At 41.0% G+C, this 27969-nt stretch overlaps 4 protein-coding genes across 5 annotated transcripts in view; 3 read left to right on the forward strand and 1 right to left on the reverse strand.

Annotated features, from left to right (window-relative positions):
• Nucleotides 1-7915, forward strand: part of dock10 (dedicator of cytokinesis 10) — a 42254-nt gene extending 34339 nt beyond the window's left edge. The window contains 14 exon segments of the mRNA XM_029445732.1: nucleotides 45-227; nucleotides 325-435; nucleotides 535-750; nucleotides 854-911; nucleotides 1596-1697; nucleotides 2231-2337; nucleotides 2484-2606; nucleotides 2693-2806; nucleotides 4160-4306; nucleotides 4698-4908; nucleotides 5002-5192; nucleotides 5271-5371; nucleotides 6373-6511; nucleotides 6982-7915. Coding sequence (XP_029301592.1) covers nucleotides 45-227; nucleotides 325-435; nucleotides 535-750; nucleotides 854-911; nucleotides 1596-1697; nucleotides 2231-2337; nucleotides 2484-2606; nucleotides 2693-2806; nucleotides 4160-4306; nucleotides 4698-4908; nucleotides 5002-5192; nucleotides 5271-5371; nucleotides 6373-6511; nucleotides 6982-7029 — 1851 coding nt within the window. The 3' untranslated portion in view covers nucleotides 7030-7915.
• A 3023-nt stretch (nucleotides 7916-10938) lies between these two features.
• LOC115017712 (uncharacterized) lies at nucleotides 10939-13476 on the forward strand. Its single transcript, XM_029446392.1, has 3 exons — nucleotides 10939-11649; nucleotides 12196-12418; nucleotides 12617-13476. Exons 1-3 carry the CDS (start codon nucleotides 11322-11324, stop codon nucleotides 12744-12746), a joined length of 681 nt encoding a protein of 226 aa, XP_029302252.1. The 5' UTR covers nucleotides 10939-11321; the 3' UTR covers nucleotides 12747-13476.
• A 361-nt stretch (nucleotides 13477-13837) lies between these two features.
• cep57 (centrosomal protein 57) lies at nucleotides 13838-22712 on the reverse strand. The gene is made up of 12 exons (XM_029446391.1): nucleotides 22643-22712; nucleotides 21049-21130; nucleotides 20438-20624; nucleotides 19926-20126; nucleotides 19258-19379; nucleotides 18953-19081; nucleotides 18203-18280; nucleotides 17873-17968; nucleotides 17353-17433; nucleotides 16963-17192; nucleotides 16739-16883; nucleotides 13838-16655 (listed from the first exon to the last, which is right to left on the reverse strand). Exons 2-12 carry the CDS (start codon nucleotides 21094-21096, stop codon nucleotides 16470-16472), a joined length of 1503 nt encoding a protein of 500 aa, XP_029302251.1. The 5' UTR covers nucleotides 21097-21130; nucleotides 22643-22712; the 3' UTR covers nucleotides 13838-16469.
• mre11a (MRE11 homolog A, double strand break repair nuclease) lies at nucleotides 21527-27733 on the forward strand. 2 transcript variants are annotated; one of them, XM_029446389.1, is made up of 20 exons: nucleotides 21527-21599; nucleotides 22164-22240; nucleotides 22418-22550; nucleotides 22694-22854; nucleotides 22944-23031; nucleotides 23173-23314; nucleotides 23443-23557; nucleotides 23887-24072; nucleotides 24189-24360; nucleotides 24462-24542; nucleotides 24627-24756; nucleotides 24862-24962; nucleotides 25061-25231; nucleotides 25318-25377; nucleotides 25461-25632; nucleotides 26335-26421; nucleotides 26638-26699; nucleotides 26782-26843; nucleotides 27016-27103; nucleotides 27270-27733. In XM_029446389.1, exons 2-20 carry the CDS (start codon nucleotides 22221-22223, stop codon nucleotides 27306-27308), a joined length of 2070 nt encoding a protein of 689 aa, XP_029302249.1. In that variant the 5' UTR covers nucleotides 21527-21599; nucleotides 22164-22220; the 3' UTR covers nucleotides 27309-27733. The 2 variants fall into 2 exon arrangements, with proteins under 2 accessions (XP_029302249.1, XP_029302250.1); XM_029446390.1 differs by lacking the exon at nucleotides 21527-21599 and adding an exon at nucleotides 21648-21757.
• The last annotated feature ends 236 nt before the right edge of the window (nucleotides 27734-27969 follow it).

Genomic DNA, 27969 nt, shown 5'->3' on the forward strand with positions numbered 1-27969 from the left:
AATTGTTTTGCTTATTTCATTGTCTTCTCTTTCTGTTCGTATAGTTTCCCAGTGCATTCTTCCAGGGTAAGGCAGACCTGTGTGGCTGTCTGTGCTATGAGATCCTCAAGTGCTGTAACCATCGTTCCAGCTCCACCCAGACGGAGGCAGCTGCACTACTGTATTTTTTTATGAGAAAAAACTTTGAGTTTACCAAGGGCAAGTCTATAGTCCGCTCACATTTGCAGGTCAGTGAGACCAAATATCATTTCAGCATTGTGTGTTTTGTGAATCATGGTTTCAGCGTGACATCGTCCTCACTCCACACTCTGTTTTCCACATCAGGTCATCAAGGCAGTGAGTCAGCTGATAGCAGATGCTGGCATTGGAGGCTCCAGATTTCAGCAGTCCCTGGCTATCATCAATAACTTTGCCAATGGAGATGCACCACTCAAGGTATAGCAGGATATATAAGAGATTTATTATCATTGAATATGATTTGCAGTGGTATTTCATTCTACTTTCTTGTTTAAACATTTTCTTCTTCTTCGGCAGAACACTCCATTCCCTGCTGAGGTTAAGGACCTGACCAAACGGATCAGGACGGTTCTGATGGCCACAGCACAAATGAAGGAGCATGAAAAGGATCCAGAGATGCTGGTAGATCTTCAGTACAGTCTGGCTAACTCCTACGCCAGCACCCCCGAGCTTCGATGCACCTGGCTGGAGAGCATGGCTAAGGTTCACGTCCGCAACGGCGATCTCTCAGAGGTTATAAACGTTTTATGAAACTCATACTTCAGAAACTTCACAACTGCCTTTTATTTGATTGAATGAATACAATTTGATGGTAATATTTCCGACTTTCCTTCAGGCTGCCATGTGCTACATCCACATCTCAGCCCTGATCGCTGAGTCTCTGAAGAGGAGAGGTTAGTGCACACATGCTGCTGCTTTGACGTATTGCAGCATGGTTTGCGTGTGTACATTTATTTGAAATTGCTGCTCGTGTGCGTCTTTGCGGACATGGTCACTTCTAACCAGAAAGTCTGATCACATCCATCTTCTGTCAATCAACAAACTTCTCTTTCTCTCTGCTAACATAGTCATCGCAGCTCTCTGCAAATAACTTTCAGGCATCAGTCCTTCATGTCATCATGGGGGTGGATGTGTATGCCTGAAAGTGAGCACGCTGTTAATTTGAGTGTGTGTTTGTGTGGTGGAGATTATGAGGAACTCATCGGGAATGAAGATGGATTCCCATGCTGCCAACTAGTTGTATAGATCTGTCTTTGCATCCAACTACCATTCCCATTCACGACGTCTTGTAGAAATAGAGACTGACACACATTTTGCTGTACTGCGTGTTCCTCTATCTGCAAATCTGTTTCTTCTTGCATGTGCTTCTTAATCTAGACTACAGCATGTGTCTATCTTTTGTTGTACGTGTCCAACATCTTTTCGCATGCACTTTACGCACCACGCCTGTGTGCTAATAGCTAGCATAGCATGCCAGCAGCTCGGCCGATTCGTGCTCCTTGTCCTCGAGCATTAAAGGCAAAAGCAAGTGGACTTTGTAAACCTCGTCCTCCTCCTCCTCCCCTCCTACCAAACAGGCTACTGGAGAGCTGACAAGGCCAGGATGTCCAGTGTGTCCCCTGAAGAAAGCCCTGTCTATAACTGTAGCTCCTTACTAACTACCTCCCGAGATCAAGACAGTGAGTGTGTGCGCCGGGGGCCAGCTGGGTGGTGGGGCTGGGAGTTCAAAGAATAAGGACGGAGGGACAAGGGATTGTGGGAGGTAGTGGGTGTGCACCTTCATGTTTGAACCACTTGGTGGAAGGTGTTGATATTGACAGGTGGACATGGTTTGGATGGAAGCGACATCGTGTCAGGTGCCAGTTCAAATCTTAACAACTTGAGGTTTTCTACGCTGTGCAGTTGAATATTTTGATGACCACTGTTTCTTGCCTTAATGATATGAGATTGCGTCAGGTTGTCACTATCTACTGTCACTGTTTGACCCGCACTGATCACTCAAGTCTCACTGGATAAGATGTTCAGTGTCACTGAGCACACTCACGTTGGATGGTATGACTTATGGTGAATGCTTGACCATAAAACAGTAATACATCTTGTGTCGAACAATGTTTGTGTTTCTGTACGTTAACAAGCTGAACATAACTGGAGGGTAAGTTGATATCACTTGCTAACCTGCCTTGATGTCACCTTCACTTCTTTGAAACCCCAGCGTCGTTCTCCATGGGCTGGGCAGCGTTCATGTGCATCAGCCCCAACGTCGAGGAGGAGGGTGCCATGAAGGAAGACACTGGTACACAAGACACGCCCTATACTGAGGTCAGTGTGTGGTGAACAAAACCTTTAACTTCACAAATAACCAAAGTCCCTTTTTGCTCTTTTAAGTAGCTTGACATGATCATAACCATTACTGCAATTGTGAGTTACATTCTTCTCTCTAACATGCTTCCTGCTGTGCCGTGTAGGACACTCTGGTAGAGCAGCTGGAGCTGTGTGTGGACTACCTGTGGAAATCAGAGAGATACGAGCTCATCGCTGACATCAACAAACCTGTGATTGCTGTCTTTGAAAAGAGAAGGGATTTTAAGGTAACTGTTCCCCTCTGTGTGTGTTTGTGCGTGTGTGCATATTGAGCTAAGTTTATCCTTACATGTGTGTTGGTGTGTGACCACAGAGGCTGTCAGAGCTGTACTATGACATCCATCGCTCCTACCTGAAGGTGACTGAGGTGGTGAACTCAGAAAAGCGGCTCTTTGGTCGCTACTACCGCGTAGCTTTCTATGGACAGGTGAGCGACACTTCATTACGGCAGACGGCACACACTTATCTGTGCGCACACATTGCTTGTGCCTCAGCAGAATGACGGGAACTAAAACGACAGCCATCAGATTTGATCAATGTCTCTGTATGTGTAACACTTTGCCATACAAATAAATGTATTGGTTCAGTATTAAGAGCAACATGAAGGTGCTACTAGTAAAATACTGTATGCCCTAGGAAACTACGACATGTCCTACTCCACAACCTACAATGGCTTTTTTTTTTTTTTTTTTACTACTGCATCAAGTAGGACACAGTTTTTGCTATTTATATAATATATTTTCTTTTTGAGTCTCAAACCAAGGCAGAAGAAGTCTCAGGGAAAATAAATATATATATTTGCATAACTAGATGTCATCAGAGATGAGTGGGTAAAATATGTTTCTTGTAATTTGTGTGAACTTATTCTTTATAAACGGTGAAAGCATATTTGATACAGCAGGTGAATTATCTTTGAATCCCTGGCTTTATCGGAGAAGAAGCACCGTGCGGTTTAAGAACATGGATCCTTGACACAGTTTCCTATTCTTAGCCAGGGGATAATATTTCCATACAGGGATTTCAGAGCTTTAAAGTGAAGAAAGAATTAAAAAGCCGATAATGAGAATATAAAATCTTCTCACTATTAGAAAATAGGAGGAGAGAGATACAACATCTCGTCAGTGAGACGTGGAGATGGAAAGATAACGAGAAATATCTTCTCAGTCAGCGTCCTTAATTTCTCTGTCTGCTCTTTTCTTCCTTTTTTTATTATATTCTATATCAAGATTGCGGTAAGTTTTGTACGTCTTTGATTTTCCATTTTCCTCGGTGCTAACCACTTTTACCTCTCTTCTCCTTCTACCACTATTAACACCTGCTGCTCTGACCCTTTTGAAGGGTTTGTGTAAAGCTTGCTGTGGTCCATTTTACTTCCCATAATCTCCAATGATGAAGTTGTTTCCCCCCCCCCCCCCCCCCCCCCCCCCCCCCCCCCCCCCTAAACATGAAGAAGAGCTACAGCCACAGTGGACAGGAAGATAACTGTTTAATAAACCTCATTCACCTTTGACATTTGCCTCCAATGCTGCTTTGAATATGACCTCTGAACTCTCCCATCCAGAACTTAACACTGGCACCTTGTTAGGGCTGAGTTGTTCTAACATGTGTTACAGCCTGTGTGTACAACCAGTCACTCAAGAAACCACTAGGGGGCTACATAAAATCCCGCTGACATGAATACAGCTAAATAATAAACTTGCACACAAACACCCACTCATACATGTAACATGCTTTGCTCATGTGTGTGTACATGTGTGTGTGTGTGTGTGTGTTCCTGTAGGGTTTCTTTGAGGAGGAGGAGAGCAAAGAGTTCATCTATAAAGAGCCGAAGCTGACAGGGCTGTCAGAAATCTCCCAGAGGTTACTCAAACTCTACTCAGACAAGTTTGGAGCTGATAATGTCAAGATGATCCAGGACTCCAACAAGGTAGGTGACCAGAATCTGGCCTGTTTATGTTATTTGTTAACGCGTTAAAAAAGAAACCGGAAGAATTTACAATAACGATACTAATGTGATAGCTATAGAATTACATATAAATAAAAATAATAATGAGATACAAATACGAGTGTAGGGAGGTGGAGAGAAGGACAATTACACTAATGGATAGTTAAAGGCAACCAGATGAACTCATAGACAAAATATCCACAAGGCCTAACATCTGCCAACACAACATTATCATATGTGTTATCATTATATCAATATTTATTTATTTTTAATATTAGGGTTATCGCCAATACAGGTTTATCGCAACACTCGCAGTTATTTGTGAGTTTGTAGAAATATTGACTTTTGCTTTCTTAACATTCTTTAAAAACAGGTCAATCCTAAAGACCTGGACCCCAAGTTTGCCTACATTCAGGTGACCTACGTGGTGCCCTACTTTGACGAGAAAGAACAACAGGACAAAAGGACGGATTTTGAGAGACATCACAACATCAACCGCTTTGTGTTTGAGACGCCGTTCACTCTGTCGGGGAAGAAACACGGAGACGTGGAGGAGCAGTGCAAGAGACGCACCATATTGACCAGTACGTATTTGTTTACCGCTCTTCCCCCTGCGGACAAAGGGAAACTACAGAGTAGAGTCAGTCTGACCTGTGGGTTATTATTTCTGTCTTCAGCGAGTTCCAGCTTCCCTTACCTAAAGAAGCGTATCCAGGTGGTGGAGCAGCAGAGCACAGAAATGAACCCGATTGAGGTAGCCATCGATGAGATGTCACGTAAAGTCTCTGAGCTCAACCAGCTCTGCAACATGGAGGAGGTGGACATGATCCGGCTGCAGCTGAAACTGCAGGGCAGCGTCAGTGTCAAGGTGGGGATTCTTCCAAAATACAGATTTATGGGTGATTTTGGTGCTTTGTTTTGTCTCACCTGATATTTCCCTTCCCAGGTGAATGCAGGGCCCATGGCCTATGCCAGGGCGTTTTTAGAGGAGAAGAATGCCAAGAAATATCCAGACAACCAGGTTAAACTGCTGAAGGAGATCTTCAGGTAGGATTAAATGTTGTGGATTTTGTTCCTAGCATTACAAAGTAGTTTATTACAGTTACAGTTCATGAAGGTTGGACCTATGTCTATGAACTAGAAGCCCTGCATGCTTTGGTGCACTGTAACATTTGGTAATAAAGCTGAGAACTCTATCAGGGCACAAGCAAAGCCAACGTCTAATAATAAAACTAAATGGAGATATGTTATTACCGGGCGGCCATGCAAGTGCACATGGAAAATGTCCAAGATCCAGTTGCATTGGAAACCTGGCTGATACAACATATTATTTTTTTAAACATAACAGTGTGAACAGAGTGTGAAAACAAATAAATGAAAAAAAAAAGGAATTGAAAATTGAAAAGATATAAGTAATAATAAATAAATAAATATAAGAATTAAAAGGAAAGCAAATATCAGAGTAAACCCTTGGAGTGTAAAAGGCAACATTATGCACATGTTTGATTGCCCAAACCTATTTTTCATATTACATAATTCAAGTTAATATAGTTTATATAGAGTTGAATGCTTGTTTTAGAGTTGAATCCATTTTAATAGCGAATCAACACCAAATAATTGTTACAGCCGAATACATTTTGACAATGTTAGACCATTTTTAAGACCCAGAAGAATAAAGGTCAAGCTGAGGGTATAATTCACAGCATTAATATTGACTATCTTACAGTAAAGCAAACTTTGTCAAATGTATGTGCATATACAAAACAAAGGGAAGGAAACATTGCAAATGAAAACCTCAGGAAGTGCAGTTCCTATTTGATTTTTGTTCATATTGCAAATTAGGATTTATAAATGCAACAATCCTCTACGAAATGTACACTCTTACCGTGTAAAAAGAGCCCATCAGGCAAACCTGTTCATGTTTATTCAGAGCCTTAAAGTTTTTGACAGTGTTCCTATTTTAAAAAACATCCGTAGCCATATACCAAAGAAAGGTCAGGTTCAACGGCATGACTAATAATCAGTACAACTGTGTTTGCCCCCTGCAGGCAGTTTGCAGAAGCCTGTGGTCAGGCTTTGGATGTGAACGAGCGACTGATCAAGGAGGACCAGCTAGAGTACCAGGAGGAGATGAGAGCTCACTACCGCGACATGCTGATTGAGCTGTCTGGCATCATGAATGAACAGGTCTCACTTTTGCAATGACCAATGAGTGTCCGCACTTATGTTATTACAACATTGTTGTTGGCCTTTTTTTGTTGTTGTCTTATTCATTTGCAGGCATTGTGAGAATCATCTCTTCCTATGCATTATTTCATAAGACATTTTCATGTGTATCAGCTTCTGTTTTTATTTCATAGTTTCCTCTACTTCTTTTCCAACTTTCCCTCTCATTACAGCTACAACAAAGTGTTGAAGCTGCCAGTACTTCCTCTCTCTCTAACAGCTCTCTGTCCACTCTTTCTAAGACTGGTATGTCATGTCATCAAATTCCTTCATAAAAGACATCGTCACCTTTCTACTTGCTTACCCCACTTTATCTTTTTCCCATATCTCAGCCAATCTATCCAAGAGCAACAGTGCTAGTCTCAATACTGAAACCTTCCTTCTGAAATGTCCTGTTCCAATGCAAGCTTTTTATTCTTGCCCTTGTGCAGATTCCTCACACAAGACAACCAGGAACGGAGCGGCACAGCGCCTACTGAATGGCCAATAGACTCTCAAGAAATCCTTTGTGCCAGGGAGGACATTTGATTCCCATAAATGGCTTTGGAGTGCCAGTTTCAGCCTCAAAAGTGGCTTATTTGCTTGTTTCTGACTGTAGTTGTTTCCTGCTGCGAGGAGCAGCAGGCTAGTGGAACTGTGACTGATAGCGAGTGTAGAGAAAACAAGGGAAGAAGTGTGTGTAGACTGTGGTCGTGATAGTAGTCCTGTTGTTGAACGTTGACTATCTACAGTAGAGGCCAGGCTGCTGGACTGTTAGCTACTGTTTGTTTTGGTTTTAGAGACTCGATCCATGCGTCACATGGATTCCCCTGCCCTGCCAACTGATTCATCAGCTTACATACTGACAGACACACTCACATCACAAACAAATACATACAGTGCATATGTTCACACACACATGCACACAACATGCGCCTTCTCTCCACAACCCCGTCCCCTTTTGAGAACAGTGACCTTACTGAGCTCGAGGTGCGTTCAGCTATATATGTCACATGTATATGTTCTCTGGTGCGTTTTGATGACAGTTTTTAAAGAGATTCTGTGGAATATCATTGTACTTCACACTATCTTGTAAGATCTTGTAAGATTACTAATGTGAAGGAAAGAAATTGGATTACAGGTTTTTTAAACTGACGAAGCACCTGAAGAGTTGAGCGCACCTCCAGCTCCTGTTTGAATGTAGAGCAGCTCCACATTGCTACTTTGTAAACTTGCTAACGTTCTGGAAACATCACCTTCCCGATTTTCAAATGGAAACAAAAAAAAATTATGTTTTGTAACATTTTTATGATTAAAATTGCATTGTTACTGTTATTATTTCCTGTACTGTTTTGAATTGTAAATAAGAAATATTAATATTTAAAACGTTTGAAATGTTTCTTTTTTTTTTATAAAATATACAATATATAAATATTTGTTTAGCTGAATAAAAATAAAAAAAGGAACAAAAACTAAAGTTTTATGTATAACATTTAAATAAAATTTGTTAATGTCCAAAATTCATGATTATACGTAACTCATTTTCCATTTAATACGCTGTCCTGATGTCAGGGTTGCTGCAATCATGTGTCTTTTATTCTTTCATAGGACATCGCACCTTACCTTTAGGCTTTGTCACCCTTTCTCCCGCTGGAGCTCATGTTGCTGCTGCTCAGTATGTTAATCACGTAAATCCAGGTTTGAATGGGTTAAAATAGCTTTCTCAAAAGAAATTGCACCTTGGCTGCAGCTGGTCCTTCACCTGCACAACAGATGGAAATTTGTGAAATAAAAATGTGTAATGAGTAAACTCAACATGGAAAAGAAAAGAAAAATACCTTTTGCCTTGGTCGATGGTGCACAAGATAATGGAGTCCTGGATCATCAGCTCCTAATACCTGATATTGTTTACTATTTTAACACATAGAGGTTGAAACACCATTTGTCATGTGTGAAGCTATGCAGCTAAATGTTCACCTTTCATATCTTCATGCTTCAGTTGTGCTTTGTATTGTCTGCTTTCACACTTTCCCTAAGGTGTAGATGTCACTAAAAACAACTTCATATATGCAGCGGTGCTTAGATGAAAGAGCCTGTGCAAACGATGAAAGGACTCCGCTGCATCAAAGCATCCAGATAAAAGAGGCCAGACTTGTGTTTTTTGACCAGAAGAAAAGGCAGTTGGCCTCTCCCGCCACTCTCAATATCAAACCAGTGCTGCAATGTTAACACCTAAAAATGTGAGGCATATTTAATATCTGGATAAGTGCATGCAGTGAGTAAAGTTGTAGATGGCTAAAATGTGTTTTCTTTGCATATCAAATGTACTGTAGAAACCACTCAGACAGGCAGGGTTACTGCTGTACACATTCCTGCCTGAAATGAACGGACAGACTCCAGAAGCAACCATCCTTTGTTTTGGATCATTGATTTTTTTTTTTCACAGTCAGAGGGGTCAGAACAAAGTCGGTAGCCAAATTAATCCAAATGTGAGCAGTTTGTTTTGATCCGATGGAGGCTGGAGGCTCTCCTCATCGCTGCTATGTATCGCTGTCTGTTGTTTTTGCCTCTCTGTTTCAGACCGACTCCGTTGTGTTTACCCTGGAGCTCTGATTTCCTTTGTGCTTCGATCTTCATTGTCGACTACATTTCCCTATAACCATAAGTGACACCCCAACCAGACTATTTTACTTTGTGGGCAGCTAAGATGCCATCTGGAAATAGGAGTTGGTAAAGAGAATGTTTTTGATTTTAATTTCTAGCAGGGAGACAATTATTTAATCGTCTGTGCTTCTTTTCATTCACTTAATTAACTCATTTGCTGTATGATACATATTTCCCCTCTGGTAGACTTTGTTGTTAGTATGATTTAACATGCAGTTTTAATATGACATATTTCAATTCAGATGTTTTCTTCACAAACTAGCCACATTTTTGACACTATCATACAGAGTATTGTGTTTTTTGAACTGCTATCCTTTAGCAGTACACCAAGGTAACATTTTAGCTAGTCTTTTTCTGCAATGTTACTGTTCATGGTCTGTTCTTTAGCTGCAGGGTAACATCTGTAGGTCCAGGCTAAAGAAAGTGGTTATAGGGATATCCATACATCCCTCAATACTTACTCTACAATTCATACTTGTGGTTGAGGTTTCATTGAAAGTTTTCCAGTGGATCTGGTGACCGTTTTTTACAATAGTTGGGTATAATTACTGACCATGCGGCGCGCGATCAGCAGAGTGGTTGTTTATTTATTGATGCTAAGCCTGAGGACGGGGCACTGTGCATAAAAAGAAGTTAAGTGGCCCTGAACATACAGCTGGTGGTAAAAGACAGCATACGGCCCTCTGTTTCTCTCGCTTGTCTGTTTTTATCTCCGCCTGACATGACAGCTGACACATTTATATGTCTGTCTCTTCACTCTCCCTCTGTGGTCACACACACCTGAGGTGGAGTAGATTGAGTTTCACTGACCTCCTACCTCTTCTTCATAAACTCCTGTCCCTCCAGTATTTCTCCCCTCTGTCTCATCTCATTCCCCTCCCGCCCTTTCTGTAGCCTATTTTGTGAACCCGAAAGAGGGGGCTGATTGGGTTTCTCTCCTCTACAGACGGGCTTATGTACGCCCGTCTGTCTCCCAGTGGCCTTCACTCTGGCGGGGTCAGGTTGCTCAGAGCCAGCGACATTCAGTCCAGGTCACAAACAACAAAATGTCTCAAACCTGCTACCCAGCTCTTCTGATAATATTTCATATTTTATTTTTATATGATTTTAAAGTATGTTGGCAGTGTTGGAGTCAGACCAGCTAAGCTACAGGTGTGCTCAGACTGTCTGGCCACATGAGCTCCACTGCAGCTCCTGACCATACAATCCCCCGCTGAGTGTAATTATCTGTAATATCTCCAGAGTGTGCAGCCTGCCTGTATTTGATGTCTGGTGCAGTGATTCCTTCTTTTATTATTTATCAAACAGCCCTTTTGTTTTCAGGTGTTTTCTTTCCAAGACTGTCCTTCATCATTGGTTTGACCCCCTGACCTCAGCCTTTGTCAAACAACATGTATTGTATATTCACAAGACAGAGGGCAACATATTTAATAAGCTTAAATTAGAGGCGTGTCTCCATCCCTGTCTTCTGGGTAATATGAAAGAAACCTCTCTCTTCATTGGCTCTCAATTGTATAAGTGTGCTTTTAAAAGACAGAAATCCATTCTACATTTGATAATGATTGCTCAATTTGATCTTCCTTATAAATAAATAAATTATCTTCTGCATTACAATCAAAACCGAAGAAAATGCTGATACTTTCTCAGTTTCTTTCCTAGATTTATCTTTGTTGACAGGTTTCATCAATATTTCAGAGGAAGGATATTGTAATCCCAACAGAGACATGGGCATTACAAGAGGAAGAGTGAGGTGCCCAGAAAAATCTGATCTTCCCATCTTCTCTTGGGCTATAACATGAAGTTGCTAAACATGTTGTATGACCAACAGGTAGTCATAAACACTAACTATTTTAGAGATCCTGCAGGTTTAGTAGGTCTCCCGCCACTCAAGATCCAGAGCAGTGCACATTTCATTTCCGACCCCTGCTTAGTCTTCCTGAAACTGGACGCCGGGGCTGATAAATAAAACATCCTTTGTGTGCTGCTGGATGATCACCGGAGCCCTTTCAGCTGTATAAATGGTGAAAGGCGACATAATCTCCCCACAACAAGATCTGGACTGAGATTCAGGTGCAAACAACAGAGAAAGGCACACAGCGGGAGGACCACAACAGCATTTGGGAGCAAAATGTTAAAACCCCAGCTGCACGGCGAGCTTCTGCACGACTGCCCGCCGGTTTTTGGGAAGCCGTGGTACTGGCAGCGCAGCAGCAGCGCCATGGAGAGCACCCGCAGCCTGGCGCAGGTCATCATGGAGATGCGCGATGACATCAAGAAGCTGGAGGCGGAGAACCGAGAGCTGCGGGGAGACTACGGTCCGCGGTCATTTAGGGCCATGCCAGGGGACGCCAGCCCGGTGTCTTCAGCAGCAGTGCAGCGGGCGGGAATGGACGAAAACCCGTATGTGAACCTGAGACGAAATGCGTCTGCGCCAGTCCTGGAGGGACAATACAAAGGTAAGAAAAGGGCCTGTTACTGCACGGGTGGTTGTTTTTAAACTGTTATCAGAACAGCACCAAGACGCCTATAATAATTAACATTTTAATTTACCACAACCAATGAATAAAGGAATGGGGGGGGGGGGAAGAGCATTATAAAGAGATAACATCAGACTTTCATTCAATTTGAGGTCTCAAGAGACAGATTATAAAATGATATATATATAATAATAATAAGGCTCAAAATCTAAGGAGCATAGCCGACATATCCTGATGAAAGTCAAGCAACAACATTGGATCCTACAATTACCAATATGCAACTCAATAGCCTCTTTATTGAATGTATTTAACAGAAATGCATGCACAGCAACATGTGAGAATGAATATAAGAGTATGTATTTTTAAGACCTAAAAAGTTATTTAAAAAATTAAAATTGGCAAAGAAAGATAACATGACAATTAAATGAGACATCAGCACAAGCCCTTAGGGTTTTCTTTCCATAGCTATCTCTGCACTGTGGAAATGAATCCATTCTAAGGCACCATGTTCACGTTATTTCACAGAGAACACTGTCATGACTGTCCGAAGGTACTCTATAAGCTCCAACCTATCTGGTGTGACCATGACCGAGGGAAGGACTGACAGGGCACAGGCCAGTGACTCTGGATGGGGAAGACTACAGGAAGATATCCAGCATGCTAATGGCATCTTTGGTAACTCGGCCAGAGGAGAAGTGGGAAAAGTGACCATCAGGCACTCTCTGCACGAATATGTACACAAAAACAGGTACAGACAGGCATGTCATGCTCTTTCCAATCCAGAAATGTTGCTTTTAAGCAATATCCTTGATTAACATGTGGATAACAATGGAGGCTTTTAAAGCTTTTTCCCATTAATGGTTAGTTTTAGATTGAAGCTATGTTGTCTCTACCTAAGTTGCAGCTTTGTAGACACATAACTCTTGTGATTTCTTTGACCTTTCAGTGCCAAGGTAAAAACTGTCACATTCCTTCTACCTGTGGATGACATTTACACGAACCGGCCAGTTCTGACCAAACACCAGGAGGAGCCTAAAATCACTGAGCTGGCTTCCATAACTGAGACAGATTCCTGAGAGAAGCAGAACTGTTTGGGAGTTTGGATGTGGCAATGGGACAAAAATGCACACATGAACTGAGCTTCAAAACAGGATGACCTCTTCATTTAGGTCAGTGTGGATTGGGCTCTTAATGAGTGAGCCAGCAGACCGATTTTATCACACCTGACCACACAAACAGAAGACTCTGGTTACAGGTGTTGTTTTCATCCGGCCATCGCTATCCAGGCCCGGTTAACAGTGATGAGACACGGGGCCCTCTGCAGCGAGGATCAGATGTCTGGACTCCTCTCCCGACCTAGGGCGACGTTTCAGAGTGACACACCTGCAGGTGATGACCCTTTTACGGACAGTTGCGGTCCCTGACTCAGGCCTCGTGAGCAACATCAGACTCATTAATTATTCATCTTTGTTTCTTTTCACGATGTAAACTGAAATGGGTAGTCAAGGGGCCACATGTGTGTTCAAACATGTGACCTGTTTCTTCACAGTGATCAAAAAAAGAGTGTGTGTTGTTAGTACACATCACACACTGTAGTCATGTATGGAAAGTTCCTTGTAAATATACCAGTGTATGGCATACTCACATGAACATTTAAGTCAGTCACCTTTAACAGTCATTATACGGTAAGCTATTACATGTGATATATGCAGTGTTATGAATTATATAGGCACATTTCAAATTTCTCATTTATTATTAACATTACATTTAAAAATAAAACCGTCATATCAAGTATTTCTAACCAGATATACAGCTGCTTTTTGTGTTTGTATTTTAACGAGCGGTAAAGCGGTTCACAAAAGTAAAAAAACTCCCACACATTGAGAGAGGCTTTAGACAAAATGTTTGTTGTGACTTGTTTTTCACAATGAGTACAGTTTACCTCTAGTTGGAGATACTGCAGATCTAGTTGGTTTGGAAATTAAAAGTAACTTATCCCTGACAGAGAAAATGCATTTATTAGTATGTCAGACAGATACGAGGGCTACAAGCAGAGCATATACTGCCTACTATATTGTAATATTTGATCTGCTACAGCCAAAATATCAAACTTTTACTCAATGAACTTGACAATGCAGAGAATGGAAATTGAGGATTTTGAACCATCTTTTAATCGTCACACATGAACACCGCACACACAGTGACATTTAGACTCTGCATTTAACCCATCCCAGCATTACGATGCAGTGGGAAGCTACTATATAGTGCCCGAGGGGAGCGGTGTGGGGGTCCGGTGCCTTGATCAAGGGCACCTCGGCAGTGCCCACGAGGTGAACTGGCTCCTCACCAGTCCACGCTCCGCACGTGGTCCGTTCAAGGACTTGAACCGCCGACCCAAGCCAAGACCCTATGGACTAAGCTATTGCCGCCTGAATCTAGCTAGCTGATGTAATCAATAGTGAGAATGACACCAACTACACAAAAGCTATTTTGTCAATGGATAGTGTTCAATAGCAATGGCGTGGGCTGCACCTTGGTTGATGAATCATTTATAGTCCATCAGCTCACAGGACCACACAGAACCTGGCTCTGCCTGTTTGCTTTGATTGTTGGTTTCCACGCACGGCAGCCGTAATCAGCTGTCGTTCCTCTGTGACCACATGTCGCTGTCATACATATTATTTTGAACTTCTGTTAGACCAAATTGATCTGTATCCTTTAACCTCTCTAGAGCTCCATCTTCTGATTGATCATCAGTGTGCAGGCTTCCGTAGTCCTTATCCTCCACAGTTTATATGCAGATTTCAAAATGAATATGTTTTTAGTGTTTTTCAGAGCTTGCAACACATATCATTAATCTAACCTCTTTAATCCAGATGATGATCGAAGGCTGGAGGGACTGGATTGCTGGTAAATGTCCAGTCTTACTGTTGACTTTGTTGGTACGAGCAGCAACAGCGGGCCACTGTGTCACCAGGAAAACCACATGCGTCTTTTATACATATTCTAAAGGAAGTGTTTTTTTTATTCTTTATTACTAGGAACAATGTGGCAGTGTCCCCTGTGGTCTGCATAATAGTGGAGGAGCATGGAACCATCAGGGTTTCTCTCCACCCGAAATGATGGTGCAAGAATCAAACACTGAATTATAAATTAGTTTTTTCCTCCATAAAATAAGAAAAAAAAGAGAAAACAATCACATGAATACGCACGGGGGCAACCTTGTAGGAGAGGGCAAAGTAGCTATGAAGTGCATCCAAATTCTTAGTGAATTCAAATAGATTTCCTCAGACTCAGATGTGATCATATGCCGAGCATTTGCGAAAAAAGAAAAGACAACCTTTGGCTTTACTTCTGCCAAACAAATACCCTAAACAAAACAAAAGCTTTTGCATTTAAAGCTGATCTAATATGTATATACTGTATAAGTGGTACCAAATCGATCTAAATGAATTCACTTATTTGTATAAATTTCATTATTGTAAAATCAAACTGTTCTTCTTTTTTTAAACAAGATCATACATGTTTTGGGGTCAACAGTGTTTAGAATAAATATGTCACAAAAACAACTATACTACATATTTATAATTCATTGAATGTTAGGATGAATTATGGAAATCTTCTCATGTCAATGTTATTCCTTTGTCTCACACTGAATTAGTTTGTTTGAAGGTATAACGCTTAGTTTAGTCTTAAATGCTGTATTAAAGCATAAAGCCCTAAGATGTGGTAAAAACAGTTGCTGATCATTTGTTTTATGGTCCTTATGATTTTATTCTGGTCTGATATCTACTGAAGTCATGACGCCAGTAACAGCATCAAAGGTAGATAAGACAAGTATGTCAAAGAGGAGGGTACAGGTACAAGGGCATACTGGATCATTGGAATACCTTCAACAATAAAAAGTAGTGTCAAGGCTGGTTGACAAAACAAAGCCAAAAACAAAACGGTACTGTAGTCATATGCAAACATAAATACTTCATAACTCTTCAACACACAACACATGCGTGCATATACACACCATACACAAACATATTGAGCGTCTGCAATATGACGCATCAAGGGGTTCAGTCATTTTAACCCAACACAGCAGCGTCTTTTAGGTCCTTCAGCACATTAGGCTAATTAAATTGCACAAATATGTATCAAACTATTTCATCACTGCCGTTTCTTTACACCACTAATGGGCCGCTACATCCACTTTATGAATATTTATGAAATGTGATCATCTGTATCAAGCAACCTAGTAATATTTTAGCACCAGGTGATTTTGGATTTCTTAATTTAAAAAAATAAAACTCTTAACATTTCTTTTTCTGGAACTCATTTAAGTCCAGGTTTGTCCATTAATGTAAAATATGTTTCCATGGCCAGAAAACTACATGGAAAACTATATATATATAAAATATATTTACCAGGACTCATTGGATCTTCAGTTATAGTATGCTACAGCCATGATTATGAACGTTCATGCCCTCTGCTGGTACAAGAAAAAATAAATCCTGATCCAGGCAGATATTTGACTTCAACATGCTCCATGAACAAAACCTGTTTTATGGTGTTTATAAAGAGTAAGTCAATTATCATTTGAACAACTCTCTTCTTTTTAAATAAGACATATTAGGCCACTAATTGTCGGTTTAAAACAGTATTTTTAGATGTATTACATGTTTTCCTAATACAGTCGAAAAGATATATTTTCCTCCACTATAGGTCATTATTTGTAGTGATTAGTGGGTAGATGGCACCGACTAGAAGATGAACCTAATGTGTTGGATGTGTTCATGTCCTGGTGACTTTCAGGTCCACAATGAGGTCTGAAGAGTCCTCATGTCCCTCAGCAGCCTCAGGTTCCTCTTGCTCCTCTCTCCTGGTCTAACTTTGACAGCTGCAGAAGAGCGACCTCTAGTGGACACTGTGGTAGTCACTCTCACCTCATTCCCACTGTTCTGCATGGAATTAGCTTCCTTTCTTAACTGCTTTATCTAGCGGAGAGACGAGAAAAGTTAAAGAGGGGAAGAAAATACTTTTGCAACTCTATTTCGTGCGAACTTGTGTGAAAACCTACCTGAGTTTTGTGTTTGTAGAGTTTACCAATCTGCTCTCCTTTCCTCTCCATTTTCAGCAGCAGCCTCTCCTGCTCCCTCTGAAGTTCTTTTCTTTCCTGGTCAGAAACACCGGCCTCCACCTGCACCGTCAACTCGTCCTGCTCCCTGAAGCATAAACGGAGATTAAAATGTAACACTGTTCTAAGCACTTCAGTCCTTAGAGGTCATATGCGACTACACTCACAAGCTCATGAGTCGCAGCTCCTCTTGTAGCGCTTGCAGCAGCTCTGAGAGTTCTTCACCACTGGCAGAGGAGGAAGACGAGGAGCTGTCTGAATGCCTGTGACTACCCGTCTCATAGCCGTTTGCGTTGTTAGAGAGGACGCGGCTGTTGCAGAGGTGTGGCTGGTGTCTCTTCAGGAGAGACAAAACTGACTGGACGTTTGCTCGGACCGAGTGGCTGCAGCCCACTGACTGAAAGTCGGGTATGAGAGGAGAAAGAGAGTCAAAGAGAGAGACAGTGTAAAGGAAGTGCAGCATTGAATAAATACCATTTTATTCCACAATAAATCCATGCATGTTTAAAAAATAAAATAAAATAAAAGGCATAAAAAGACATATGTGCCCAAGCTACCGTTCCAGCAACAAAAGGGACGTCTCTGAGGCTCAGCCTGTAGTGTGGCTCCGTGTAGGACGACTGCTGTGGTGAAGATTTCTGGAGAGAAATAAAAACATAAATATAGTAGAATCCACAGGAAAAGGTACAATTGGAAATATGAAGTAGGCCTGCAAATTAAGAATCGTTATTATCGGTGAATCTATCAAATTAATTGATTCAAATCATCAAAATCTTCAACTGAGTTTTTACAAAATATAAAAAATATAAATGTTATAATTACACCAAGCAGTAAAAAAAAAGAAAAAGTAAAGCAAAAAAAATACTATTTTAAGAATTTATCAGGATATCCTCACAAATGCACTTAACTTCTTCCTCCTTGACTCAATGTGACATGTGACACCCCTGTGTGAAGCACTCCACTTCACCCGTCTTGTCCCATTTGTTGAAACATCTCATTTTAAAGAGGGAAAGAAACATTCCCAGCGCACACAGATAGAAGTAAAACCTTAAACCACCTTAAAGTTTTCTACCTTACCTTAGAATTGGACTTTTTCTCTTTGGACTGACTTGTGGACAGGTGAGGGGACACTGAATGCAGCAGTATACGATTGGTCTCCAAACCTGTCTGTAGCTGAGGCACACGCACACACACACACACACACACACACACACACACACACACACACACACACACACACACACACACACACACACACACACACACACACACACACACACACACACACACACACACACACAGTATGTAAATAAATAGATCAGGCTTCCTTTCAGGTGTAAGGAACAATACAAGCTGTCACTAGTGGTAATGGTAGCTAAAGAGAAATTCAAACCAAAACCTTGTTACCTGATTGGCCTTATCCTGGACCAGCTTTCTCTGGTGCTCCTCTTCCTGTAGTTTCATCTCCAACTGCTGGATTTTCATCTGACATAAACAGACACACACAATCATCATTATTATTGTGGTGGTGGTAATAACAATAAGAGAATTTAAGGTTTTTCTCCTCTTGCCACTTCCCACTTTAACATCAGTCTGGCTAAGTGAGACCCTAACCCTGGAAATAGTCTGCAACGACACCCAGACTTCTGAACTGATCTGAGGAACCTGAACTAGATCAGTAGTTTTCAACCAACAGGATTTGTTCTGTGACTCTTTAGAAATAATGAATGTCTTTTGAAATCTGAGCAGTTTGAGCAAAGAGTGACTTTTCCCTCTGAAATTAGGGATTGAAGAGGTTAAATTGTTCAGCATTTTCAAAACAAAAATAATTTGTAATGTGTTAAATTAGAACATTTATTTTTATTTATTTTGTTTTCTTACCACTTTAATTCATTTGACTCCCTCAGATGTATATGGGAACACATGAGGCGGGCCTGACCCCCCAGATTGGGAACCACAGCCTTACATTTTTGGATAATGCATGTCTTTTGGCCAAAGCTTCACTAATCAATGCTTTACTTGTTTTGTTTGAAGAGCAAACTTGAAGAATTAATGTAATTTGGTCTCCGTAGAAATGTACATATTTGAACCAGGGCACCTAAGAAGTGAAAGTCAGTAACTAATCAAACTAACATTTCACTTTTATCTTCTCTGTACCTCAGCGTTGTTTTGTGTGCGTGTCAGCCTAAAATACTCCTGCTCCAGTCGCTCCAGCTTCTCCAACTGGGCATGCTCAGACGGTGGGTCAGACTGTTGATCAGCTGACTTAGCTGTCTCCATGGAAACCTAAAAGCATAGAGAACAATTAATACAGTCCTACAAATGTAGTCACTCACACATGAGAGGCTTTTACTCAAAAACATTGCATCAAAGCATGAATGTATTTTGTGTATTTATTTATTTTTCATTAATTTTGAAGTGAAGAGTCTTATATCACAGCCTATAAGGAACACTGGGTTAACCTGCTGTTTGAGCAGGCTGGTCCTGTCTGCCTTGGCGCTGCGCAACATCCTCCTCATGTAATCCAGCTGTCGCTCCAGCTTCACACAGCGAGACTCTGCAGCAGCCAGGTGGGTGATCAACACTGTGGGGAACAATGTTACACCATAACATATAAGGAATAGGAGGGAAAATAAACAAGTTTAGGGCAATATGGCCAAAATCTTCTATCCCGATATACAGTAGGTCATTTCATATCTCGATAATGATATATATCACAATATAGCATGTGTTCTGGTAAATCATAAATAGTCTATATGAAATGATCACATGGTAAAGCCTATGTTTGTATACTCATGTGTGAATACAATACTTAACTAATGAAAGAGAAATTGTAGAATTATTTCCAGCAATGCACTGACTATGTTTACATGCATCCACACAAATACAGAGTAATTAGTTTAATTCCCATGAGCAGAATGCTTATGCATGCAGGAGTAGAACAATAAAGCTGAATGAATGAAGAAAGTCCTGCACACTGCTGTTGGAAAACACTTAAAAACACTGTTGGAGAACCCAGTCCTGCTTGTTATTATCAATTTAGAGGACGTTATTATGTATCACAATCTATATTTTCATTACGATATGATTCCATTAAAATGATAAATTATAATGTTATTCATACACCCACCTTGATTGCAGTTGGACTGTCCACTTATCTCTCTTTCTGTGTCCGTGTGATCCTTTGAGAGTCTCTGTGTGACTTTATCACTCTGCAGACGTTTGCATGATGAATCTTTCCCCATAGTGTGCAGACTAAACTCTGCATGTCCTTTCTCCAACTCCAACCTCCTGATCTTCTCCTGGAGGTTCCTCAAGGCAGATAAGATCTCTACACGTGCACAGACACATGGATTGTGCGTGAGAGAGATTACATACAAGAATGTGATGGATATGGAGATATACTGAACATATTTAGAGCATGATTATAGTAGTTGTGGTGTAATAAGATATGATTTTTAGAGGGAGGGAGGGCAATGTGAAAGAATGAATAGATGTCAGTGCAACTGAGACATTCAAGTAGTGCGGCATCATGTTGCACATGCTGTAACCATGGAGCTCTGAAACACCACAATACCTGAATGGAAACTCTTTAAATGAGAAAACAACATGCACACATACGCACACACAAATTAAAGTTACCTGCACTACTGGTCTCTGGGAATGCCTTGCTGGGTGATGATGGGCGATATGACTTATGTGTGTGTGTTTGGGGTGTTTGATGCACAAGTGTGTGGATGAAAGGACGGTGAGCAGGATATTCTCTATACGATGTGAGTGACAGGTTGTCAGATACTACTCCACTGGGTGCTGGTGGTGGACGGAGCTCCTGCAGAAAAACAGGACTAAATGTTGAGCAGTATCCATGATATCTAGCGAATGTTGTAGAAATGTAGAGTTTATGTTCAATAAGTAATGGGTAGGCTATATATTGCAGTGACAGTAGCCATCTCACCATGATTATAACCAGCAAATTAAGTACAAAAAGCGAAGTAAAAATGAACTAAAGCTTACATGTCATGCTTTATCTGACCTTAGAATTACAACATGTTTTTGTCCTGCACAAGTCAAATATATAACACATTAAAACTTCGCCTACTTCTAGGTCTGCAACATCAGCTGGACTGAGTTGTAGCAACTGCTGCTAGGTAGCTTTCCGTATAGTCCAGCTAACACACTATAAACAGTGTCGTAACAACTTTAACTCTTCCTTTTAAATGATATTAGGCTAAACGTAGTAACGTTAAAGCTACCTTCTCCCGCGTAGCATCAGCACCGAGTGTTTTTGACAGCGTCTCCATCGAAATGCAGCCAATCCAGTCTGCGTCGTTTCTGCTAAACCAGGAAGTAAAGTATGCAAAATATGTTATTGTTATTAAATTACAGCTAAACCTTTTTAAAAAAATTTTTATTACGATGCCTGCTAGCTAAGCGCTGTTTCTAGGATTGTCAGTGCTCATATGTGTTGTAAAAAGAAAACATCACTTGACAAGCCACACAATCTAGGGTTTCTGACGGGTTTGAATGATAATTATACCAGGTTGGCCCGTCAGGCGCTGCACAAATAAACGTTAACGTTATGTTTGAGAGACAGCCATACCGGCGTAACGTTAGTAATAAAACAAGCGCACACCATTTCCTTATAACCCGGAAGTGTAGTTTTCTTCCGCGGATATTCTGCTGTTTAGAACTGTTATGTTTCAGAATAAAACTACAATAACTATGAGCCATCTGTTAGAGGCGGAGAGAGAGTTTGCCAGACTTGCCGGGAATTCTGGCATGTTGGCAAGACTCAAGAGAGGAGGTGGGTTGTAAATAGTGTTTCTCCCACATTGTAGTTTATACCATACACACATAATTATCTAACGTTCAATAGACATGTAATTCAGGTTAAAACTATCCGAAATTTAAACACAAGCTTAGTTCGTCTTAAGCTATCGCATTGAGGACTTGCACGCCAAGGTTTTCTTTAAGAAATGTGAAAGCTAACGTTAACCGTAGTAACTTGCATGTCGCTGTTAGCTTCGACTTTACTAACGAATAATTAGCTAGCTAACTATCAGATAGCTAACAATATCAACACAATGATGTTTATAGTGTACCGTAAAGTTAAATGTTCGGTGACCCAGATAATGTATACATGGCTTCATTTCAGGAACTCTTGACAAATAAATATCATATTTATTCTGTGATATTTCTCTGTTATGAACACTAATTTAGATAGATATAATTAAATCTTAAATGTCAACATACAATTGGTGTAAATGAGTACTTTTATAATTTGCCTATTGTTTCACTAATGTTTTTGTAGTATCTCAGAATATTTTTTTTTTATCAAGATTTTCAAGGCTGAATGTATTTTCTGCAGGCGGAGCCTTTTGCTGAACATCTTTCAGAAGTGAGATCTCCTTTCCCGTCCATCACCATGTCCTCAGAAAACAACTTGTGAGTTTCTTTTAAGCTTTACTCCATATATAAACCACATATATAGTGATTGTGCTGGTTGGTTATTGACACGTCTCCCAATGCCTGATGGATCATTTACAGTTATATCTGTGTACAAAACAATGTAATGTATGAGCTGTGTTTTTTCATGATCATATCATGTGCTATTTTTTCTAGGGATGATGAGGATACTTTCAAGATCCTGATTGCTACAGATATTCACCTCGGTTACCTCGAGAAGGATGCTATCCGTGGCAATGACTCTTTTAACACACTTGATGAAATCCTGAAATGTGCCAAGACAAATCAGGTACATGCAAGTTGATAGATGTGTATATGACTCAACAGTAAATCAGATTAATGTATATCTCCGTCTGCTTGAATGGAAATAACAAAGCCTACCTGTTCTAAAAGCCCACTGTTTCTTCATAATTGCTCATTTGTTTCTTGCAGGTAGATTTCATCCTGCTGGGTGGTGATTTGTTCCATGATAACAAGCCGTCACGTCGATGCCTCCACAGCTGCATCACTATGCTGAGACGATACTGCATGGGAGACACGCCCATTAACTTCAACATTCTGAGTGACCAGACTGTCAACTTCAACACCACCCAGTCAGTTCTGCTGTGTTTGTGTGGCCTTTTATCAAAACATTGTATTCTTGTTACATTAATGTTGTGATCTGCGTGTCGACGTGTTGTAGGTTCCCCTGGGTCAACTATCAGGATGAAAACCTGAACATCTCTATTCCCACATTCAGCATTCACGGTAACCATGATGATCCAACCGGGGTGAGTTGTGAGTCCAGAAGAAAATAGCTTATTTGACACAACACAAGATCTTAATGCAAGTCTGTGCATTTGTGTTTCAGTTTTGTTCTCAAATTAATTAATTAGTTTTTCATGTCCCGGTTGTACTTTATTTTCCTCAAGGCTGAAGGTTTGTGTGCGTTGGATCTGCTAAGTGCTTCTGGTCTTGTCAATCACTTTGGTCACTCCCACTCAGTGGAGAAGATAGAGATCAGTCCCATCCTTATGCAGAAAGGCATCACCAAGCTAGCCTTATTTGGTCTTGGTAAGTGTTTGTTTTGTGTGGACGACTGGTAATATCCATTCCCAAAAATAACCTTTGTCTGTGTTCTGCCAAGATTAATAAAAGTATTCATGTTTTGGTCTAACTTCTGAACAAATGTATGTGTGCAGGCTCTATCCCTGATGAGCGCTTGTACAGGATGTTTGTCAACAACCAGGTAACGATGCTTCGCCCCAAAGAAGACCAAGATGAATGGTTTAACCTCTTCACCATCCACCAGAACAGGTGAGCGCATGTTTATGTTGTCAAAGTCTAAACCAGAGCGAAAAGCTTAGATTTTAGAATAACCATAAGAAATGTCAAAGTATTAGAGACACATGTTGTTCACTGTAAATACTGCATGCTCTAAATCTACAACGTGTCTGTCTGGCCATGCTTTGATCATAGCTTGGCATGGTCTTGATGCATTGAAGTTTACTTTGACTGCATTATCTCTCAAGTCAACCCCGGTCAGTGGTGTTAGTATTTAAACGGCTATATGTTTCCAATATTACTCTACATCTTTTGTTTTTGTTTTGAATTGTTGTCTTTTCTGTCTTGTGTATTTTTTCTAGGAGTAAGCACGGACCCACTAACTACATCCCTGAGCAGTTCCTAGATGACTTTCTCGACTTGGTGGTGTGGGGTCACGAACACGAGTGTTTGATTACTCCAACCAGAAATGAACAGCAACTCTTCTATGTGACACAGCCTGGCAGCTCTGTAGCCACCTCCCTGTCTCCTGGAGAGGCAACCAAGAAGTACAAATAAACACACACAGACACACACACACACACACAAAGGATAGTAATCTCTATATTCTCAATGTGCTGCAAAGTGAAGAAGTAGCCATTACACTCTGTTTGTATGGTTCCAGACACTTAGGGCTGCTGCGGGTGAAAGGTCGTAAGATGAACCTGCAAAAGATCCCCCTAAAGACGGTGCGTCAGTTCTTCATCCAAGATGTGGTGCTAGCTGACTACCAAGACCTCTTCACACCTGACACTCCCCAGGTCACAAAGAAGGTGGAGGACTTGTGCTATGCAAAGGTAACAGGAGCAAACAACATACAGAGTCTCGGTCATCTTACTCTTCTTGCCCCTCATCTGTCTTCTAATATCTGTCTCTTTTTCCTCCCATCATTCTGCAGGTCACAGAGATGTTAGAAGAAGCTGAAAGAGAAAGACTTGGATGTCCGCTCACACCAGAGAAACCTCTTATTCGCCTGAGGGTAAGATAGACACACCTACAGCGTGAGCGCACACCTTCCTATTCGCGATACACTCAAATTCGTCCCCTTCATTACCTTCCCTAGGTGGACTACAGTGGAGGCTTCGAGGCGTTCAGCACTTCTCGCTTCAGTCAGAGGTTTGTGGACCGCGTAGCCAACCCAAAAGACATCATTCACTTTCTCAGGCGCCGTGAGCAGAAGGAGGACACCAAAGGTATCACACAGGCTGCATACACAACTATGGATCTACCGTATACACCGTTCATCAATTTAGTACAGTTTTGTCATTTTGACATGTTTCAATCTTTGTGTTTTTTAGATGAGGTCAATGTTGACTACGGCAAACTGTTAAAAACCACAGCAGTTGAGGGGCTGAGAGTGGAGGACCTGGTTAAACAGTACTTTGAAGCAACCGAACAGGTACTGCACACACACAGACTTTCATTCACTAATTACAGCGTGCCATAACACTTCTTGTCTTCTGTTTCTACTGTGTAAGTGTGTGCATATCTTCTCAGACAGTGCAGCTGTCCCTTCTGACCGAGCAGGGCATGGGGAAGGCCATTCAGGAGTTTGTAGACAAAGATGAGAAAGACGCCATTGAGGAGCTGATCACTTACCAGTTAGAGAAGACGCAGCGCCACCTCCAAGCCAGAGGAGTAAATACGGAGCAGGATATAGACACTGAGGTAAGGGAGGGGGCTCGCATGGCAAGTAGGGAAGACGGAGTTGATGTTGTACGTCACTATAAGAATGCATGTTTTTACATTTTCAGATCCAGCGATTCAGAGACTCCAAAAAAAACACAACCGAGGAAGAGAATGAAATCAAAGAAGTAAGTATTGTTTGCACACAAACCTGAAATGTTGTGATGTCTGTTGTTTTTAACTATGTGTGCTCTATCTATCTATTTCTCAGGCTATCAACAGAGCGAAAGCTCACCGTTTAGAGCGCGGCGAGGAGCCTGTAGACCCGAATATATCCGGTGAGCTTGCTCTGGACTCTGACGAAGGCTCAGCCCCATCAGCTCCCCCCACCCGAGGCAGAGGGCGAGGAAGCAGGGGGCGGGGTGGCCGGGGAAGGGGGAGAGGTGAGTAATCATATTATCTGTCACAAATAAAGACGCAGAGAGAGATACACAGTAGTAAATTGATGTTCTAAATGTTTAATGAAGAATGTAAGCTTGGTACGAGGCAGTCACTCAGAGAGCAACCACTGCGTGCCTGAGGAGGACACAGCAGACATACACAGACATAAAATAACTGCCTACCAGACTAAATGTGTAAAGGTGATGCATAAATATGTCCAATAACCAATGCTAATGCAGTGTGTACACTATAGGTAATTGGAAAGAAACTAAGAGACATCAGTTAATCCGAATGTACATTTATGATAAACAACGTCGGCTGACATTGAATAGGTTAGACCTACAATATGAAAGGTTATATGAAATATAAAGGTACAGATATTTTGTATACCAAGAATGGTATCATTACAATGTGGAATTTAACTCAGACTATAAATAATTTCTATAGATTTATGTTACATTTGATAGAATCTCTCCAGCTAACTATTAAAACTATTGAGACCGTGTTACACACTTTCTCTAATGAACTTTTGGCTTTATGTTAACAAGGGGAAAAGGTTCTATTGGCAGATCAGTAAATTGTTATTTGAATAGGGTTCAATTCTTCAATGACATTTAATGCAGCAAAACAAAAGACTATATATATGGTGATATTGTGCATTGCTTCATAAATAATTGTTCTGAACTGTTCATCTGTCCATCCAGGTGCAACTGCCTCCGAACCAAAGCCAGCCGGTCGGGGCCGTTCCCAGAAATCCTCACCAGCAACGCAAAGCAGAAGCATTATGCAAGGTAGGGGAGTGTGAGATTATGTGTATGAGTGTGATGATCTAAAGTCAAACAAGTTATGTTCCATCTACAACACTAATATGCCAGAGAAAGCACAGAAATCTTAATTTATTTTGTCGGTGTATGCATCTGTATTCCACCTTTTCCTGCTCCTCATCTTTCAATTCCTTCCTTGACTTCCACGTGTCTCTTCCCTCTTCTTTATACCTCATTCTTTAGCATTTCAAGCTCCATCCAAGAAATCATCTCTGACTGCACCCAGCAGATCTTATGCAGATGAAGTAAGTCAAATGACGACACGCACGCACAGTAAGTAAACTGCTTCATCCTCCAACCTTGCTTCTCATCTTTATCCCTCTCCAGATGACCATTGACGACTCAGATGAAGATGTTCCTGTAATGATAGCTACCCGACGCCCTCAAAAGTATGTTTGTGTTCGGTCTACAATGTGGTAGTGCAGTATATTAAGAAACCTGCACAGACACACAGTTCATTATACTGCATTCAACCTCCATGTCCCTAACTTCATATTTTAAATTTGCGATGTGTTTTTGGATCATGTGTTTTACCCTGGCTACTTCTCTTGCTTACCACAGATCATCATCGTCGTCATCATCCTTCCAGAGCAAGAGCCAGGCATCTAAAGGAGTTGCATTTGATGACAGTGATGATGATGATGATGAGGTACAAAGAAAATAATTTAGCATGTGTCTGTATACCCCGACACTTAATCGCTCATAATCCATTTTGTATTTACGTGGCAAAAATGAACGTAACTATATTTGATTATCTTAACTTGGCAAATGTTTTAATCTTTTTTTCATCTCCATTTCTTTTTTTCTTGATACAGTATGACCCATTCAAAGGCGCCAGTCGTTCACGGAGATAACCAGTGCATCTATTATGTAACATTTGTTCATCTGTAAATGTTAATTACCAAGTGAGCTGCTGCAGTGTTGTTCTGAAGGATTTCAAAGGGCATGTTTCAATTTTCTCAGCACAGTCTTCTTACTGTTGACGATAAATAATTAAATTGATCAGCTACTGCTCGGATAAAACCGTCCAATCAATCTGTTCTGATGGAAGGGCTCGGCTAAAGGATATGGGGCTCAAGGTGTTGATGGCTTTAAGAACAGACTTGCTGTGCGTATACTGCGGTTTTCCCAACCTTGTTCGTCAGCCACCAGGTGCAGCACATACTTACTATTCATCAACAATGATCAGTTGGGTTTTGTCATTAGTCTTTGTAGTAATCTGACTTTCAAGAAATTATAAATGTTTTTTTCATACATAAACTGTCTCCTTGTTTATTAATTATGGTCTGTGTGTCGTGGCTGCAAATTCATAGAAAAATCCGTCTGAAAGGTATTTTACATTGGTTCTGCAGCAGTTCAGGTTAAAACCTTAAGTGTAATGTCTGTGGTCTCCACCATGGGGGGGCGCTATAACAAAGTCAAAGGTATAGGGCAGGGGTCGGGAACCTTTTTGGCTGGGAGAGCCATAAAAGCCAAATATTTTTAAATGTATTTCCTTGAGAGCCATATATTTAA

This window comes from Cottoperca gobio, chromosome 13, assembly GCF_900634415.1.
Source record: "Cottoperca gobio chromosome 13, fCotGob3.1, whole genome shotgun sequence".
NCBI classification, from domain to species: Eukaryota; Metazoa; Chordata; class Actinopteri; order Perciformes; family Bovichtidae; genus Cottoperca; species Cottoperca gobio.